Raw genomic sequence first — 19,924 nt, forward strand, 5'->3', positions numbered from 1 at the left:
TAAAGCACTGGTTGGTACTACATACTAGGGCTGTGCATCTTCACTTACCTCACGATTCGAAGCGATTACGATTATTAGGGTCGCGATTCGATATGATTTGATTCCGCGATGCACCACGATGCATCACGATTACTGCCCAATGCCCATGCCCAGCCCACTGCCCAATGGTTTTCAAAACTTTATCAAAAAAAACAAACAATCAAGCAGTCACAAATAAAAGAATCCTTTTTATTTTCATTTGCTTCAAAGGACACTTTCCTGGACCCTGTCATGGCCTGCAAGCCCTGCATACTTTAGTGCACTTGCACTGCAAACATATAGGAAGGTCTGAAAATGCAAACAGCATAGCAGAGACAGACAACAACACTAGTATTTTACTAGAAGTAACAGTAAAATTAGTAAAAAACTGTAGTAGTGCAGTTTACACACTGACAGAGACCTGGGTGGATGTCCCACACCTTCCCCAATCCCCCACAGCACTGACAAACACTGAGAGTGAGTGAGTCCCCCCCCTTGCCCAGACCCCCACACTGACAGAGACCTGGATGTCCCCCACACCTTCCCAAATCCCCCACAGCACTGACAAACACTGAGTGAGTCCCCCCCTTGCCCAGACCCCCATAGCTGACTGACACTGACAGAGACCCCCAGGCCCCCACTGACACTGACTGACCCCCCTGGCTGCCAGACTGCCACAGCAGAACAGTACCCCCGGGCCCCGACCGACCGTCCCCTGTCCCAGGCCCCCCCCCATCACAGACATCCCCCAGAGATACAGACGAGAGACCCCCATGAATGATTACACAATTATTTGTTCGGACATACCTGCTGTGTGACTGTGTGGGTTGTTGTGCACTGCATTGCAGAGGAGGACAGGTGCTGTGCTGCTCTCTGGGCTCTGTGGCGGGCGGCTGGCGTCACTGGCAGTGGCGTGGCGGCTGGGCCTCCAGGGCCTGTGGGCTGCGGTGAGGTGAGGTGAGGCTGGCGGCGCTGGCTGGCTGCGATGGGGACGCACTTGGGGCTCCTCGCTCCTGTGTGTGGACTCACTGGACTGGCGGCTTCTGGCTTGGATGGCTGGCTGGCTTCTAGGCCGCAGGTGGGACGCCGATACACGCGGGGGATGTCTTGCTGCGCCTCGGCCCGGGTCAAAGAGGCGGAAGGGGAGGGGCGGAGCCTTTTTATTAAGCTCCCGCCACTAACCCACCAATCAGCTGCCGATCCTGCGATCTTGTGATTTTTTAATTTTTTTTCCCCTTCGTGCGATAGGGCGTGGCCGCGGCTGATGACGTCATTTCGTATAATCGATTATGCCGGCAGCCCGCATCGATGCAGAATCGCGAAGAATCGATCTTTCGATTATATTCCCCAGCCCTACTACATACTAAAGTTTTTAATGTGCGAATACAGTCCAGTTATAATATTTAGTAAAGATCGTATCCAGCTATAATATGAACAACTTTTGTTTGATAAAGTTTTCCTGTACTATTATGAAAAGTTAGAAAATCTGTGCTGCACTCGGTTCCATAGCTGCAGGAAGTGTAAACCATAGGACTCCTGGGTTGCAATGGAAGCTTCCAGCTACTGATTGTGTAATGAGCCCCCAATGACTGATTCATATTCAGAAACGTATCATGCAAGGGGCCTTTGAAAACGACAAGCTTGATTACTTATCCCAGATATGTTTCTGCCTCATGAAATCCCCGAATGCCTAAAATTGTTCTAGCAACTGCAAGCGGATTGCTTGGCAATTCTAATTAATTAAATGTTATAAATTGCTTGAATGTGCTTCCTCCAGTTGCATGACCTTAACTGCTATATTTTGTATATTCAGTGATATTTGTTACAGCGATTCCTGCAGTTTAGCTGCTTTGGAAACCAATTAAATATAATTAAGACTGAAGTTAATAAACTGTTAAAGATGATAGAGAACGCTTAGAATGGGTTATTATTTTGTTTCGGTGCCTCTGTTCTATATTTTCTGTTGCACTTTTAATTTCTGCTGTTAAAAAAAATTAATGAGTTTGAGAAAGGCAGCAAGTATTAAGAGATGATCCGAGTCACTATAGACTCCTTTGTGGTCATAATAAAGATGAAGATGGAGATGAGTTGAAAAGCATGGGCCATTAAGAATGCAATGTATATTACACTTTCTTAGCTGATAACTTTACTTTCTCACAGAGGTGGCTGATAAAATCTACAACCTTTTCAACGGCTATACCAGCGGTAAAGAACAACAAACGGCATACAACACACTGCTGGAACTTGGCTCCCCCAGCCTGCACCGTGTACGTTTTCACTACAACCAGCACTTTCAGAGTTTTGGGGAGTTCACCTGGCGTTGTGAGGATGAGCTTGGTCCAAGGTACCCCTCTTTTTTAAAATCTAATTTTAATGTAATTTTGATGTTTATCTTCTTCATGGATTAGGCGCAGGGCTTTTTTTCAGCGGGAACGCAGGGGGAACGCAGTTCCGGCACTTGCAGCACCAGATGTATGTAATAGGAAGAGGTGTGCTGGAGTGGTCTATAATAGCAAGGGGTGTGCTGCTGGGGGGGGGGGGATCTACTTTTTTTTGTTTGAGGATCTTTTGTTGCTGGTGGTGAGGTAAATTGGTGCTGGGGGTTTTATGTTGCTGGTAGGGATCTATTGTCGAGGGAGAGGTCTGTTGTTGCTGGCTGCTTAAAAGTCAGTTGTTGCTGCTGGGAGTCTAATGTTGCTGGGGTGGATCTTTTTGTTTGCTGGGGGTGATATAATTAAAACATAATTATGTTGTGGGTGGTCCATTGTTGCTGCGTGGGGGGGGTCTATTGTTGTGTGGGGGAACATTTATTGCTGGGGGGGGATCTATAGTTGCTGGCTCCAGGGGATCTATTTTACTGCTTTTCTTGTGACAAGAACAAATTCCAAAGACATTTTTAGCACCACAAAATGATACTGGGGGTAGTACTGGAAGGCCGGTAAGGGGGGGACAAAGGGACAATGCTAAGAGGCGGGTAGGGGTAGAGATAAGGGAGAACTCAAAAGGGGGGAGTTCCTGCACCTATTCCCTGAGAAAAAAAGCCCTGATTAGGCACCCATAAACATGAAGGGGCGGCTGGAAGATCCAAACAATGAACAATCTCTACAGTATTTAGAATGATAGGTGCTCAGACCTGAAGGTTGGTACAGGCCAGGTCTATGTATAGACATTACTTTGACTCCAGTCCTACTGGCCTTTGAGTATTGAGCACTCCAAGGAGTTCCCGATTATTTACTATTTACAGAATTTTTTCATTATTTTTTAATTTGTACTCCATTTGTTTTTGTTCTTTAGATATGTTTTCAATGCATTTACTCTTGAAGAAGCGAGCATTTAACTTGCGAAACGCGTCAGCCCAAGATGCATTGTACTTATTACGTCATGATATTATATGATTATGTTTTTATCTTTGAGACCAAGATGTACTGTACTACCATGTATACAAATATGCATTTTACCACTATTTATTTATGTATTGTAAGACCATCAACTATTTTGGTCTTTCATGTGTTTTAAGGCGATATTTATATTTATACCTATTCCAACTAATTGCAATAAAGGTTACTTTTTCCATTCATTCATTTTTATTTGTCATTTCCAGCCACATTTACTCACCTAATTTAAAGTCCTCTGGGCCAATTTTTCCTTTTTATATGTATAGACATTACAGACCATTCTTCGAATCCAGTTATGTACAGTCAGATCAGGGAATGTTCTGTCTGGAGACTTAACCTGATGCATGTTCATTTCATGAACGGTGAATTTGCTAGGATGAATTTTAATGGCCAGTGACTTTTGGTTTTCCCTGTGACCGGCTGGTGTCTAAAACACTCATACTTGCTCCTTCATAATCCCAAAAATCCATTTACACTATTTTACCAAAAGTATTGGGACACCTGCCTTTACACGCTCATGAACTTTAATGGCATCCCAGTCTTAGTCTGGGATGCCATTAATCTATTAGCAGCTTCAACTCTTCTGGGGTGGCTGTCCACAAGGTTTAAGACTGTGTAAATGGGAATGTTTGGCCATTCTTCCAGAAGAAAATGTATGAGTTTAGGCACTGATGTGGACGAGAAGGCCTGGCTCACGGTCTGCGCTCTAATTCATCCCAAAGGTGTTCTATCGGGTTGAGGTCAGGACTCTGTACAGTCCTGTCAAGTTCCTCCACCCCAAACTCACTCTTTCATGTCTTTTTGGACCTTGCTTTGTGCACTGGTGCACAGTCATGTTAGAACAAGAAGGGGCCATCCCCAAACTGTTCCCACAAATTTGGGAGCATGAAATTGTCCCAAATGTCTTGGTATGCTGATGCCTTAAGAGTTCTCTGCACTGGAACTAAGGGGCCAAACCCAACCCTGAAAAACAACCCCACCCATAATGCCTCCTCTACCAAGTGTACAGAGCAAGGTCCATAAATACATGGATGAGCGAGTTTGGGGAGGAGGAACTTGACTGGCCCACACAAAGTCCTGAACTCAACACGATAGAACACCTTTGAGATTAAATTAGAGCAGAGACTGTGAGCCAGGTCTTCTCATCCACATCAGTGCCTAACCTCACAAACACACTTCTGGAAGAATGGTCAAACATTCCCATAGACACACTCCTAAACCTTGTGTAGAGCCTTCCCAAAAGACTTGAAGCTGTTATAGCTGCAAAGGGTGGGACAATTCAGTATTGAACCCTACAGACTAAAACTGGGAAGCCATTAAAGGCAGGTGTCCCAATACTTTTGGTAATATAGTGTATATACCATGCAAAATTGTGTTTGTACAAACAATCAACTGATGACAAAACTATGCATACATTTGCATTGTGCATGCAGGTGATTACAGATGATGGCCACTTCCGTTGTGTATGTTTTGCTTTTTTTCCACTGTACAAATATGTGGGGCTCTGATCCTATTTTGAATTAACAATAGCAATAGTATATTCAGAGAAAGCCCAACCTGTCCAATTCACTCTTCTATGTACATCAATAAGTGCATATCCAGAAATACTTAAATAGAACAAAACTAAAAGGTGCTCAAATAGTGTACTCACACATAAGGTACAAATAAATAGACATATGTGAATTATAAATGTCCATGCAATTCTTAAACTGTGAAAGGGTGAAACCAGCAGGTGAATATTCCAATCAGGGGGTCTCCAGCACCGTTCACAAAGCATCTTACTGGATCACCATGATCTTCAAGTACATAGAGATAGAGTGTGTACTTGAGTAAAAGCCCACAGGAAAGGCAGTCTGGCTCAGCACATCCAACCCCTAGGTTAATGGACCCACTGAAGTAGGAGGCAACCACAGCGGCATCGATATAATAATCCAGGAACCAGCCGAGATTCGAACCATGTTTGGGCAGGCTGAATGTACCAAGTTGATCAGTCTATCAAACTGGCTAGCAATAATCACTGTCTTCTCCCGGCCCCCGTGGGGGGTGAATCCCCCCACTGGGAGAATGCAATGTCTAGGCAGGGTTGATTCCCCTTGTTGGCACTGTCTGTGTTGATGGGTGAATCATACAATTCCTTTCCTGCAACCCTTGGTTGCAGGAAAGAAGTTCACACTGTCTATAGTCTGCCTTAGGCATACAATGTCATACTTGTACGCCACAGTCAGCATGTGTAATGACGTCAATAACTAAGCCCCGCCCAATACGTTTTGCTGATACAGACATTTGTCAGGGGGACAGGGATTTATCAGTTCAGTATTCTGTTGAGATCAGTCGATCAGTTGGTATTTGCACACCTTAGGCCCCACTCACAAACCTTATACACCAGGATAAGGATAATTATTTTTTGTAAAAAGTGACGTATATTTTCAGTCCATGAAATAAACATACTTATCCTTATGCAAAAGCTTTGTGAATTGAGCCTCTTAGTGGAACTGGACATGAAGTTTTGATTTGAGCTGCCTGAAATCAGCTTATTGTCTAATGTGTACAGGCACCTTTGTGGTAACCATGCAACCATATAGACGTTTTCTTTTTTAAAAAAATTAAATTGTTAGCTTTTCTAATGACATTTAGCCCCCGTTCACATTGGAGCGATTTGTCATGCAATTTGACAGGTCAAATCCCATGACAAGTTTTTTAAAATCTAATTTTAATGTAATTTTGATGTTTATCTTCTTCATGGATTAGGCGCAGGGCTTTTTTTCAGCGGGAACGCAGGGGGAACGCAGTTCCGGCACTTGCAGCACCAGATGTATGTAATAGGAAGAGGTGTGCTGGAGTGGTCTATAATAGCAAGGGGTGTGCTGCTGGGGGGGGGGGGGGATCTACTTTTTTTTGTTTGAGGATCTTTTGTTGCTGGTGGTGAGGTAAATTGGTGCTGGGGGTTTTATGTTGCTGGTAGGGATCTATTGTCGAGGGAGAGGTCTGTTGTTGCTGGCTGCTTAAAAGTCAGTTGTTGCTGCTGGGAGTCTAATGTTGCTGGGGTGGATCTTTTTGTTTGCTGGGGGTGATATAATTAAAACATAATTATGTTGTGGGTGGTCCATTGTTGCTGCGTGGGGGGGGTCTATTGTTGTGTGGGGGAACATTTATTGCTGGGGGGGGATCTATAGTTGCTGGCTCCAGGGGATCTATTTTACTGCTTTTCTTGTGACAAGAACAAATTCCAAAGACATTTTTAGCACCACAAAATGATACTGGGGGTAGTACTGGAAGGCCGGTAAGGGGGGGACAAAGGGACAATGCTAAGAGGCGGGTAGGGGTAGAGATAAGGGAGAACTCAAAAGGGGGGAGTTCCTGCACCTATTCCATGAGAAAAAAAGCCCTGATTAGGCACCCATAAACATGAAGGGGCGGCTGGAAGATCCAAACAATGAACAATCTCTACAGTATTTAGAATGATAGGTGCTCAGACCTGAAGGTTGGTACAGGCCAGGTCTATGTATAGACATTACTTTGACTCCAGTCCTACTGGCCTTTGAGTATTGAGCACTCCAAGGAGTTCCCGATTATTTACTATTTACAGAATTTTTTCATTATTTTTTAATTTGTACTCCATTTGTTTTTGTTCTTTAGATATGTTTTCAATGCATTTACTCTTGAAGAAGCGAGCATTTAACTTGCGAAACGCGTCAGCCCAAGATGCATTGTACTTATTACGTCATGATTTTATATGATTATGTTTTTATCTTTGAGACCAAGATGTACTGTACTACCATGTATACAAATATGCATTTTACCACTATTTATTTATGTATTGTAAGACCATCAACTATTTTGGTCTTTCATGTGTTTTAAGGCGATATTTATATTTATACCTATTCCAACTAATTGCAATAAAGGTTACTTTTTCCATTCATTCATTTTTATTTGTCATTTCCAGCCACATTTACTCACCTAATTTAAAGTCCTCTGGGCCAATTTTTCCTTTTTATATGTATAGACATTACAGACCATTCTTCGAATCCAGTTATGTACAGTCAGATCAGGGAATGTTCTGTCTGGAGACTTAACCTGATGCATGTTCATTTCATGAACGGTGAATTTGCTAGGATGAATTTTAATGGCCAGTGACTTTTGGTTTTCCCTGTGACCGGCTGGTGTCTAAAACACTCATACTTGCTCCTTCATAATCCCAAAAATCCATTTACACTATTTTACCAAAAGTATTGGGACACCTGCCTTTACACGCTCATGAACTTTAATGGCATCCCAGTCTTAGTCTGGGATGCCATTAATCTATTAGCAGCTTCAACTCTTCTGGGGTGGCTGTCCACAAGGTTTAAGACTGTGTAAATGGGAATGTTTGGCCATTCTTCCAGAAGAAAATGTATGAGTTTAGGCACTGATGTGGACGAGAAGGCCTGGCTCACGGTCTGCGCTCTAATTCATCCCAAAGGTGTTCTATCGGGTTGAGGTCAGGACTCTGTACAGTCCTGTCAAGTTCCTCCACCCCAAACTCACTCTTTCATGTCTTTTTGGACCTTGCTTTGTGCACTGGTGCACAGTCATGTTAGAACAAGAAGGGGCCATCCCCAAACTGTTCCCACAAATTTGGGAGCATGAAATTGTCCCAAATGTCTTGGTATGCTGATGCCTTAAGAGTTCTCTGCACTGGAACTAAGGGGCCAAACCCAACCCTGAAAAACAACCCCACCCCATAATGCCTCCTCCACCAAGTGTACAGAGCAAGGTCCATAAAGACATGGATGAGTGAGTTTGGGGTGGAGGAACTTGACTGGCCCACACAAAGTCCTGAACTCAACACGATAGAACACCTTTGAGATTAAATTAGAGCAGAGACTGTGAGCCAGGTCTTCTCATCCACATCAGTGCCTAACCTCACAAACACACTTCTGGAAGAATGGTCAAACATTCCCATAGACACACTCCTAAACCTTGTGTAGAGCCTTCCCAAAAGACTTGAAGCTGTTATAGCTGCAAAGGGTGGGACAATTCAGTATTGAACCCTACAGACTAAAACTGGGAAGCCATTAAAGGCAGGTGTCCCAATACTTTTGGTAATATAGTGTATATACCATGCAAAATTGTGTTTGTACAAACAATCAACTGATGACAAAACTATGCATACATTTGCATTGTGCATGCAGGTGATTACAGATGATGGCCACTTCCGTTGTGTATGTTTTGCTTTTTTTCCACTGTACAAATATGTGGGGCTCTGATCCTATTTTGAATTAACAATAGCAATAGTATATTCAGAGAAAGCCCAACCTGTCCAATTCACTCTTCTATGTACATCAATAAGTGCATATCCAGAAATACTTAAATAGAACAAAACTAAAAGGTGCTCAAATAGTGTACTCACACATAAGGTACAAATAAATAGACATATGTGAATTATAAATGTCCATGCAATTCTTAAACTGTGAAAGGGTGAAACCAGCAGGTGAATATTCCAATCAGGGGGTCTCCAGCACCGTTCACAAAGCATCTTACTGGATCACCATGATCTTCAAGTACATAGAGATAGAGTGTGTACTTGAGTAAAAGCCCACAGGAAAGGCAGTCTGGCTCAGCACATCCAACCCCTAGGTTAATGGACCCACTGAAGTAGGAGGCAACCACAGCGGCATCGATATAATAATCCAGGAACCAGCCGAGATTCGAACCATGTTTGGGCAGGCTGAATGTACCAAGTTGATCAGTCTATCAAACTGGCTAGCAATAATCACTGTCTTCTCCCGGCCCCCGTGGGGGGTGAATCCCCCCACTGGGAGAATGCAATGTCTAGGCAGGGTTGATTCCCCTTGTTGGCACTGTCTGTGTTGATGGGTGAATCATACAATTCCTTTCCTGCAACCCTTGGTTGCAGGAAAGAAGTTCACACTGTCTATAGTCTGCCTTAGGCATACAATGTCATACTTGTACGCCACAGTCAGCATGTGTAATGACGTCAATAACTAAGCCCCGCCCAATACGTTTTGCTGATACAGACATTTGTCAGGGGGACAGGGATTTATCAGTTCAGTATTCTGTTGAGATCAGTCGATCAGTTGGTATTTGCACACCTTAGGCCCCACTCACAAACCTTATACACCAGGATAAGGATAATTATTTTTTGTAAAAAGTGACGTATATTTTCAGTCCATGAAATAAACATACTTATCCTTATGCAAAAGCTTTGTGAATTGAGCCTCTTAGTGGAACTGGACATGAAGTTTTGATTTGAGCTGCCTGAAATCAGCTTATTGTCTAATGTGTACAGGCACCTTTGTGGTAGTTGCACCTTAAGAATCACATACAATTTAGCATTGTGTAGATAAAGACGTTTTTTTATGGCTCATGCAACCATATAGACGTTTTCTTTTTTAAAAAAATTAAATTGTTAGCTTTTCTAATGACATTTAGCCCCCGTTCACATTGGAGCGATTTGTCATGCAATTTGACAGGTCAAATCCCATGACAAGTTGCATCATGTTGCCAGCAATGGCAGTGTTTAAATTGATCTGACGCTGACTTTGCGATGCCGCACTGATTTTAAAAAAGTAGCACATGCACTATTTTTGGCGATTTTGGGTGTGACTTCAATAGACATCTGTGCATGAAGCTGCACATATGTCTTCAAAGTCGCACCCAAATTCACACTGAGATGCGGCTTTGAAATTGTGTGATTTAACACTCAATGTGAACAGGTGCTAAACAGGCCACAGACTTTATAGCGCAGTTAGCTGTGCAGGTACAGACTAATTGCCTTCTGTATTTTGGAATCTGCAGAGAACACAATAAGATTGGAAACTTGGCTGTGCTAAGCATACAAGTGGGAATGAGTGGGAAAGAAAGAGAAGCAGAATGTTGGAGGGCGTCAACTGCTAATGTTTGCCCACTTGCTTGGTCCCCATGACAGTCTCTGCATCCAACATAAGGGGGAGGTATTTACTAAAAGTGAAGTTTTCAAAATCTAGTGCACCTCTACATAGAAAAAATCCGCTTCCAGGTTTTATTGTCAAAGCTTAATTGAACAAGGTAAAGTCAGAAGCTGATTGGCTACCATGCAAATCTGCACCAGTTTTAGTAAATCCCCCCTAAAATCTCAAATCTAAGGGAAGTAAATAGCAGAGGAGAGCAAGGAATGAACTAGTGTTACTTTCATAGTCAAAATAGCTTGAAGGTTTTTTCAAGTGTTTCCTTTCAGTGGCATATTTGTGGAACATATAATAATTTGTAGTAGGCAACTAAACGTTTAAAATAATAAAGTACAATAAAAATCCAATACTTTTTTTCCCCATATTGATCTATATAAAATATTCAATTTTGGGCTCTTTCACACGGTCCGCCTCCGTAGGCGGATCCGTGCTGCTCAGCGGGGATCGATCCGCGATCCCCGCTGAGCCGGCAGATGACAGCTCCGTCTCCACTTGCAGTGCGGAGAGGGAGGTGTCACAGCCCCCACTGCTCTCTATGGGGAATCGGATCTAATCCCCAGGACGGATGGAAAATAGGGTTTCCATCCGTCCGGATTTCACGGACAGGATCGGATGCGGATGGCAGCGGGTGTCAGCGGACATTGCATCGCTGACATCCGCTGCTCCATAGGGCTGAATGGGGCATCCGATCAGATCCGCCTAAAAAACTGACAGGCGGATCTGATCGGACCGCCCGTGTGAAAGAGCCCTAAATCTTAAAGTAGACCTGCTTTACTGACAAATTTACTAATCAGTTTTTTGAATATAATAGCAAGAACCTCCACATGCTTGCTCAGCAGTCTAGAGCCCACCTGAAGTGCTAAAACTTAGGGTGCTTTATTATGCATATCTTAGCTTCAGCGGGTAATTTAGTTCTCAGCTTGCCTTCCTGGCAAGAATTCCTGCAGGCCCATCACTGAGATAGGCAGCCTCACTGACCAGCAATGAGATGTGGGTGGTGTAGAGTAGAGCTAAGGATACAAATTTGGGATTTATTTGGAGGTACCTGCTAAAACATCCAAGGGAAAGACCAGTAAAATACTAATCCACGTGGTGCCAATCCAGTTGATTAAATAGCGATTGAGATTCTCAATATAAGGCCAGCAAAATGCAGCTTGTGTTTAGGTATTGCTAGTTGGTAAATAAAATAGTGGGCAATATTTCCTGGTGTCCGTTATGAAAACTTGTCTCAGGCGCACAGTGAGTATTTCCCATTTCTTTTGCTTATTAAAATGTTTTCATCATCTCTAACTCGAACAGTAGATCAAACCAATATTTTTCCATCTTTTCAGGAAAGCTGGCTTAGTACTATCTCAGCTGGATGCCTTGAGTCCTCGGTGCAGCTATCTTTTGGGAGAACCGCGTATCAGCCTGAGACGTTCTTCCTTGCGATATTTGGCCTGCCGCTACAATGAGCCAAAACCTCATGCAATAAACTGGACAGAACTGAGCAAAGACCTGCGAAAAAACTGCGAGGAGCAAATACTCATTGTATTGAGCAATGACTATGGAGACAGCAAAGACTACTGAAGGTCACTGGTACTTGGACCAGTACCAGGACTCAGGAACAGACAGTGCTTGAAATAAAAAAAATAAAAATAATTAGACACTGTATAAAACGAGACCACTAAAGCTCTCACTGATGAACTAAAAGCAGAAGATAAATCGACTGCCACCAGTTTGTTTGTGGAGCCAATGTTTTTGACAGGAGATCTGGTGGAAATCTACATGATGGTGCAATACACAAAAAACAAGCATTATAAATGAGCCCTTCTGTATTGTCCTTCTTAAATTAATGGCCTACAGTATTTCCCTATGTCAATGACATGACTTAGTAAATGTTGGCAACAGCTGTGTAACTCAGACTTTAAGTCATAGAAATGTTGGCCTTTATTATTTTATAAGGTTAGTGCAATGTAAAAATGGATAGGAATATCAAAAGTTACACAACTTGCCATTTCAAAATATAGTTGTAGAAAGAATCTGTGTTTCAAATGGATGAGTAATGTAGGACATAGAAGAACATGCCATATTATACAAGCACATATCCTCACTTTTGGCTAGAACAGCTGTCTAAATAACTGTACTAGAAATGTATTCAATTAGTTCAGTAATTACCCTACACCTATTGCCCGTGCTTTGCCTCACTTGCCTTCAGTCTAAAAAAGCTTGAGGTCCATTCACACAGTGCCTAATTCTCATTGGGGAGGGGCTACTTATCAGTGTCTTCCTGCTGCAAAACCGATAAAACACACTAGCAGTTCTGCCCTTGGAAGATAACTATGATCCTTAGGCTCAATAAAATAACTGACGTGTTTTAGCGAAGCCTTTGTTTACCAGGGAGCCTTGAAATGTTCTTTTTTTCAGTCATTAGAAGATAAGAATGTTTGAGAAAATGTGGGAAGGGTGATATTTTATAAACTAGAATGAATTTGGGTAGGGAATAGAACAAAAATGTAATATTACAAATTTCATTAAAAATATATCTACCCAGGAACAATGGCAAATATAAAACAAGTTGGGGCTCTGGTTGGTGCTCAAAACATTGGCCAATTCTATAATTTGCTAGTGAATGACCTGACCACACTGCAATCAGAATAATATATATACATATATATATATATATATATATATATATATACACACACACACAGTCATGGCCAAAAATGTTGGCGCCCCTGCATTTCTGTGAAAACGCACCACTTCGTCCAGAAAATTGTTGCAATTACAAATGTTTAGGCATTCTCATGTTTATTTCTTTTGTTTTTTTTTGTATTGGTATGACACAAAATAGTGGAGGAACAAAAAGCCAAATCTGACACATTCCACGCAAAACTCCAAAAATGGACTATACAAAATTATTGGCACCTTCTCAAAATTTTAAGAAATAATTGCATACAACGTGTAGTGCTTAGTCTCGAAGGAGCTGCTGAATATGAGGAGTTCTCTCTTCTGCCATGATTAAGTGTTAGTTTGCTACTACACTATAACAGTACACAGAAAATAGGCCACAAGCAACTTAGTGGTAAGTGGAATAAGTGTACCAAGGCAAGGCAAGGCAAGGCAAGGCAAGGCAACATGAAGCACAAACCAAAAAAATTAGCAAAGATTACGTTAGGCTAACTGATTTAAATGCTAGCTGTAAGTATGGCATTTAGCTTAGACCACATTAATGCCAAAAACCTAACTAACATGGATTCCACTGCATTGATAAGGAACTGCATAAACTGTGAGGTAGAATACAGCAGTAAAAGAAAGTTTCACAGTAACTCTGTAAAAAGCAATTCTAAGAATTTCCCTGCAGTGCACTCAGTGATACCTGGTGCCTAGTGTGAAATGTTAAGCTGTCTGATGTTAGGGCCCTTCTGTGAGTTGGTGCACCTGAAGCTGTCCCTTTAAGAGGGTGCAACGAATGCCTGATGGGCTGTTAAGTGAGGAGTAGTCTCTATTGTATTAACTGTACCAGTGTGGAAATAAGCACAGATGATTCAGATCACCCCTCTTGGTGCACAGGAATCCAGTCTAGATCACTTGGCAGTCTGCTGACTTAAGGTATCCAAGACCCAGTGACCCAGTCTTTACAAACAGGTCCTCACAAGGCTTAGTCTCTCAGCTCTGGTCCTTGCTAGGTCTCCCTTGCTGTAGACACTAACGGCAATGGGTCCCTTCAGCTCCAGTCCCAGCTCAGCAAGCATTCTCTCAATGGCTTAGTCTCACGGCTGGTATGCTCAGACACCAGTAAAAGGTCCATGCAATTTCTGGTGTAGGCACGGACACCCCTTTGGTGGGTCTACACTCTCTGCTCCCCACACTGCAAGAAACTCTGGCTCCAATTTGTAAAGCTTGGCTTCCTCTCACAAAAGACCCCAATCTCTCTAGAATTGCCTAGAAAAGTCCTGTTTCTCTCTTCCGCTGTGTGCAGTGATTTGTGTCCCTTGTAATCCACAACCCATTACCCCTATTCACTTGTATTATGCTGTGCCCATTAAAGAACTACATATCCCAGAATCCACAGTGGCTGCTGCATACCAAGTCATCTTGCCAGTGATTGGTTTAGATCTGCTGCTGCCACAACAGGGAAGCAAGGGGTGAAAGCTGGCTGCTGCATAACACACAGAAGTCCCACTTCTGTCAGTGCTCACAGAAGGGGAGGGAATAAGAGAGAGCTGCACATAACCAGCAGAGCACCTAGCTACATGTGTCATACACAAAAGCCAGGTAATGCCTCTATGAAATCACCAGTTTCTGTTAAACTGATGTATATCAGATACTGTATGTTATGTGTACTGGTGTACTGGCAGAGATATAGGCCTGTCGTATATAACAAAAGAAAAACTGTGAACCTTATTTAGTAAAGCAATGTGAAGACCAGTGGCGTTTTGCTAAAAGAGCAAGCAATCACATTTCATCTTGCTACACTCAAATCAATGAAAAATGAACTCTGATTCATTGCCATTGAATAAGCATGTGTTTATTTAAAAAAAGCTTCATGCAGACCTGAAGCATGACGATGGAAGTAAAGCTCAAGGAAAATCAAAGAGCTGAATGATTTTCAAGGGCATTTGCACTGTGATAACAAGAAATGTCCAGGTCATATTTTAGAGGCACTTGTAAAATTTTTCGACACAACTGTGAAACTGTTTTATGTATAAAAAGAGAATTTTATTATCTTAAGTTTAAAAAAAGAAAACCTTTTTTTTTGGTAAAAGTGTTAGTGCTCCTGTCAAGCTTTTATTGCTTTCTGGAAGTGAAAGTGAAGGAAAATCCAAACTTTTAGGGTTGTCAGCAGAATAGGCATAGAGAGGGGGGACACTTGTTCCAGTGACAACTTATGTAAAGGTAATATTTTCAGTTTGGAGAGCTTTCCTTCTACTGCCTGTTGTGTCTCCAAGAAAGGAAGTGAAGGGAAAAATCTCCAATTTAACAATGGAAATGGACAAAACAGATGGAGTTTTAGCTATTCATACTCAGCCCAAAATGTAAATACAAATTTGGTTTAGCTGAACTTTAGGTATGTTTAGGCGTGTAAGTGCAAAGTTTAGATGATCCCTGATAAAACATTCTAAAATTTGAGAAAATAAGAGACCTGGACTGTGATGATATATTACCATACATCCTAGCCTATTACTTCTGAAAGCCAATATAGTATCGTAATCCATTTTCTAAGACCTGAGACCATGGGATGACCTGATAAAGTCCCCAAAAATTGTGAACTAAAAAGATTTTATAATGGTGCACTAACTTTAACACTAAATAGATTCAAATTACTTTCTTTTGGATTACAGCAGAGATTGGATCTTTCCATATCAGAGAAATAAGTAATTAGAATATAATGTTTCTTGGAGACTGGATCACCCAGCCAAACGCCTGAGGCCGACCATGCATTATACAGTTTTCTTGTAAAACTTTATTTTAGATTTAACAAAAACATAAAATTTGAGGTCAAACCTAAACACTTCAATGTGTATACAATCAGGCAGGCCCGTCTACTACATAGTTGAAGGTAAATCTAAAGGAAAATGAACAAGAAAATTGTGTAATGTATAGCCAGCTTTAGTCTATGGTTTTCTATTTGCTTTGCATTACTTTTGAAGCAAATATGTGGCAATAATGACAGCTCTAAGTCCTAGATAAATGTTCCAGAGATGATATATTCTAACACTTGCATTTAATGGGTGAACAGGGTCAATCACCCTTTGCTTCTGCTCTAACTGTGATTTGCATCTTGTTTCATTAACTATATTTTATCATAAATTTGTAAACTTTTTAAGCTGTTTAAGTAACAGTATAGATGTCAAGAGCAAAGGAAAAAACAATATTGCCTTAAGCTCACTAATAAAAAATAGTATGCAGCCTAGGAGCAACAAGAATGCTGTAGGTGTTTCAGCAGTACAATCTCTGTTTGAACCAAAATGCTTATTCCAATGACAACGGAAAAGGAAAAATATGTCTCCTAATATGTCCCCCATGTTTCACATACTTCCTAACCTTTAGGTTAGATCAATAGTAGGGAAATATCAAAAAGCATTATTGACCCTGATAAATCAAGCTTCTGTAAGCACTTTAAATGGGATTAAACCACGCAAAATTGACCTCTACATCGATATTATCGTATGTCAATTTAGCATGCCTTAAGGGCTGTTTATCAAACACAAACATCAATAAAGCTTCATGAATCTGGTACATTATGTTGTATATATACAGTATATACTGTATGTACAGGCTTCCTTGCGAGATCATAGTATATGATGTATTTGGCACAGGTGAATTAATCACTATGGTTAAAGTCAGAAACACATAGGTTCTCGCTCAAGTGCCATGGCTGTTTTTTGGAACACCTTGTAAAAGTACTGGAATGGCTTTTAAAACACAAGCTACAGCTTTCTGAATTTATAAAAAGTACTATGTATAAATGTCTTCAATTTACAATGTACAGTGATGTGTTTCCTCTGGCTCAGATAGACAGAATTTAATCCTAATAGTGCTTGAAAGTCACAAAAAATGCAACTTAGGAACTTTTTAAAGCTTAAAGTGCAGGTCATAGCTCATCTTACAAGTGTGGACATAGTTTGGTAACTCTTATATGTACATTTACTTGCTTCCGAATCCTCAGTTCAGAATTACTGCCTTTCCTTGTCATGGGAAATTGATTCAGGATGTTGGGCTTTTGATACTGATAGCTGAAGTGTCTGATAAAATTTGTTAAACTAATACTAAACATGCACTGTTTAATTTGCATTAACACTTTTCTACTTTCTTTATATGAATGATGAAAAAAAAAATCATTTAAGTACCTTTTTTCCTATACAGCTGTCACGTGACCCAGCTCTTTCCCAGCCTGTCTGTAGGGAGACAGTGGCAGGAGGCGCTTATAGTCCCCTCTGCTTCTGGTCAAATGTTCAGAAAAAAAAAGCCTTTGGAATACAGAGTAAAAATAAATTATTATCACTAAACTGTTTTAAAATGTCATATAAATATGTATTTGAAATATATATATATATATATATATATATATATATATATAGAGTGAAGCATTACATTTATATCCCTTTTTTTTTTTTTTACTACTTGACATTTCTAAAGTGTAATAACAGTTGATCTGTGGAGATCATAAATCATTGTTTTCCTGTGATATTAGACAACATTGTGATAGAAGCTAACAAAATTTGGGGAAGGTACAGCATTGTTATTCAATTACCCTTTTTTATTAATCATTTATATGAAGTGTCAATAGCTGTGTGTATATGTTGAAAGGTAATAGCGGTTTGTAGTCCTTTTTCAGAGCTCGTGAACATAAACATTTGCTTGCTTCTGAATTGTTTTCCTTCCTCAAATTAATCAATGTGAACGAAAAAGCATCCAAAAGCAACTCAGGGCAGCTGAGAGACAGCTTAAAGCAACTCAGGAGCAATTCAAAATAATTCATATGCAGTATAGGCTAATCATAAACGCCCCAGTAGCAAGTCAAAAGCAAGTCAATTTCTATTGAGACTGAAGCCCATGTAGGCAAGTCCTTAACTGCTGAAGAAATACATTACAACACAGTTGATTGATAGCTATGGGCTATGCTAGTTTTGATTTACCTACAGGAGAGATATTCCTAATGTCTTCCTGATAAAGGTTCCCATATAGACTGATTCATTAAAAGAGGAAAAAAGAAAATGAGAGAAAATTAAGTTGTTGCCCAATGGCCATAAAATTGATTTTGGATATGTGTTTAATTTTTCCATACAATGAACGATGAAAACGTATTGGTTGCTATTAGCAACAAAGCTTGCTTTGTTCTCACTTTTGTCTATGGTATTAAGAAATAGCCCCACTGATGCTTGGAAAAACAACTGCCTTTTATTGCAGCATTAATCATCCACTGGTTTTAGTTATTTCTCCAGGACTTCAGGGGACAGATTATCTTGTCACAGATCACTGTTCTGCTAGCCCCAACCTTACTATGGCCTTTACTAAAACAAGCAAAGGTGTCTTGCTTTGCCTGCTGCAGTCTCTGATATATAAAATGTGAAAATTGGCTGCTGTGCCATTCACAGCCATTTTGATGCACTAATCCTTTAAAGGGTCACATATTCCACATAGGACAGTTCAGGTGCCACTAGCTATTTTGATGTAAGTTTATAGAGATGCACTTCAAACTGTTTTTATTATCTCTAGTTGGTCCAAGAACTTTCCATAATGTCAAGTCCTGCTTCAGGTGATGTTTTCATAAACTTTCTATTGCACTATAGACTAGAAACTTATTCAAGCAAATTGGCAATTTTTCACCCACAAGTGTTCCAAATTTCGTCCAAAGTGTCAGATGCACCTAGGAAGCTGGCACTCGGTGCTTCCCACCCTCTTATTAGCCAGTGATTCTCTAAATTACATTCCTAGGACAACAGGGAGTCATGAGTTTTAGAAGGTGTCCATCTTTGCATATTAAAGATTTTATGTTTAGGTTTGCTTTAATGAATCTAGCCTAAGGAAGACAAACCATTGTTTAAGTGAAGGCATTTAAATATCGCTGGAGTTAAAAGTTGTAGGAATGGTCAAAACCACACCTTCACAGTCAAATAAATTGGGTTTAAAGGATGCAAATCTATTTGATTAAAAAACTAAAATCCCCATATCAGTTGCATCATCTGCAGGAGACTCGTGTTTGTTCAGATATAAAGAAAGTAGCTAAGCATTAGGGTATCTTAAAGACAAAACTGTAGGCCGCCAGTAAAATGCCAGAAACATCAGCTGTGTGGTGGACCCCTTTATATTAATTGGTGGACCCATCATATTTGTATGCAGAGGGTCATAAAATACACTTTAATATGGGGTGGGCAACTCTGTTAGGTTTTTCTGTAAATAACTGCAAAAGCAGGTTTTAGGCATTTGTTAAATTGCATTATATCTTTGCATTAAGCCGTACTGTTAAATTATATAAAATGGCATGTTCGTTTGTTTACTGTTAAAATGTATGATTTTTTCCTAATATTCCTTTTTTTGCTTCCAATAATCTAGCAACAAAACAAAAATTAAATATGATAGAAAATACAAAAAGGGATAACTATAACAAGTTTTATTATCTGTTCACTCTTGATAATTTGGCCTCTAAAGGCACACAATAAATTATCTCTGCTACTAAGGGTGCTATATGTCAAGATCATGTTGTTTTATCCATCATGTATACATGTCCTACATTTAAACATAATTTTTTGTTATATTTGTTTTATACATATAGGAAACTGAGATGATTTATTCCCAAAGGTATCTATGCATGCTTAAGTTGATGTAATACCTTGTGAAATATTCTGTGTGCACAGTTTTTGGAATACAAAGACTTTGACAGCCCACGTCACTGTAATATTCAAACAATGACAACTTACTGTAAGATGAATATGAATTTTCTGCTCAAACTCCTGCTTAAAATTTCAGATATAGAGTATTACGCTTGACAACCTGCTATGGATCGGAGAACCTGTCGGCAAAGACCCATGCCGTGTGACAGAATTTAAAAGGCTCTCTTTCCTAGAAAAAATATGGTAA

At 40.5% G+C, this 19,924-nt stretch overlaps 1 protein-coding gene across 2 annotated transcripts in view; it reads left to right on the top strand.

The window, feature by feature from the left end:
* ASTN1 (astrotactin 1) overlaps window positions 1-12,948 on the top strand; it is an 808,141-nt gene extending 795,193 nt beyond the window's left edge. For both annotated transcript variants that reach the window (XM_082264783.1, XM_082264784.1), the window contains exons 22-23: window positions 2,179-2,362; window positions 11,692-12,948. In XM_082264783.1, coding sequence (XP_082120909.1) covers window positions 2,179-2,362; window positions 11,692-11,929 — 422 coding nt within the window. In that variant the 3' untranslated portion in view covers window positions 11,930-12,948. The remainder of the gene's footprint in view (window positions 1-2,178; window positions 2,363-11,691) is intronic.
* Window positions 12,949-19,924: the final 6,976 nt, after the last annotated feature.

The sequence above is a fragment of the Pelophylax lessonae genome (genome assembly GCF_965119305.1).
Source record: "Pelophylax lessonae genome assembly, chromosome: 8".
In the NCBI taxonomy this organism is placed as follows: domain Eukaryota; kingdom Metazoa; phylum Chordata; class Amphibia; order Anura; family Ranidae; genus Pelophylax; species Pelophylax lessonae.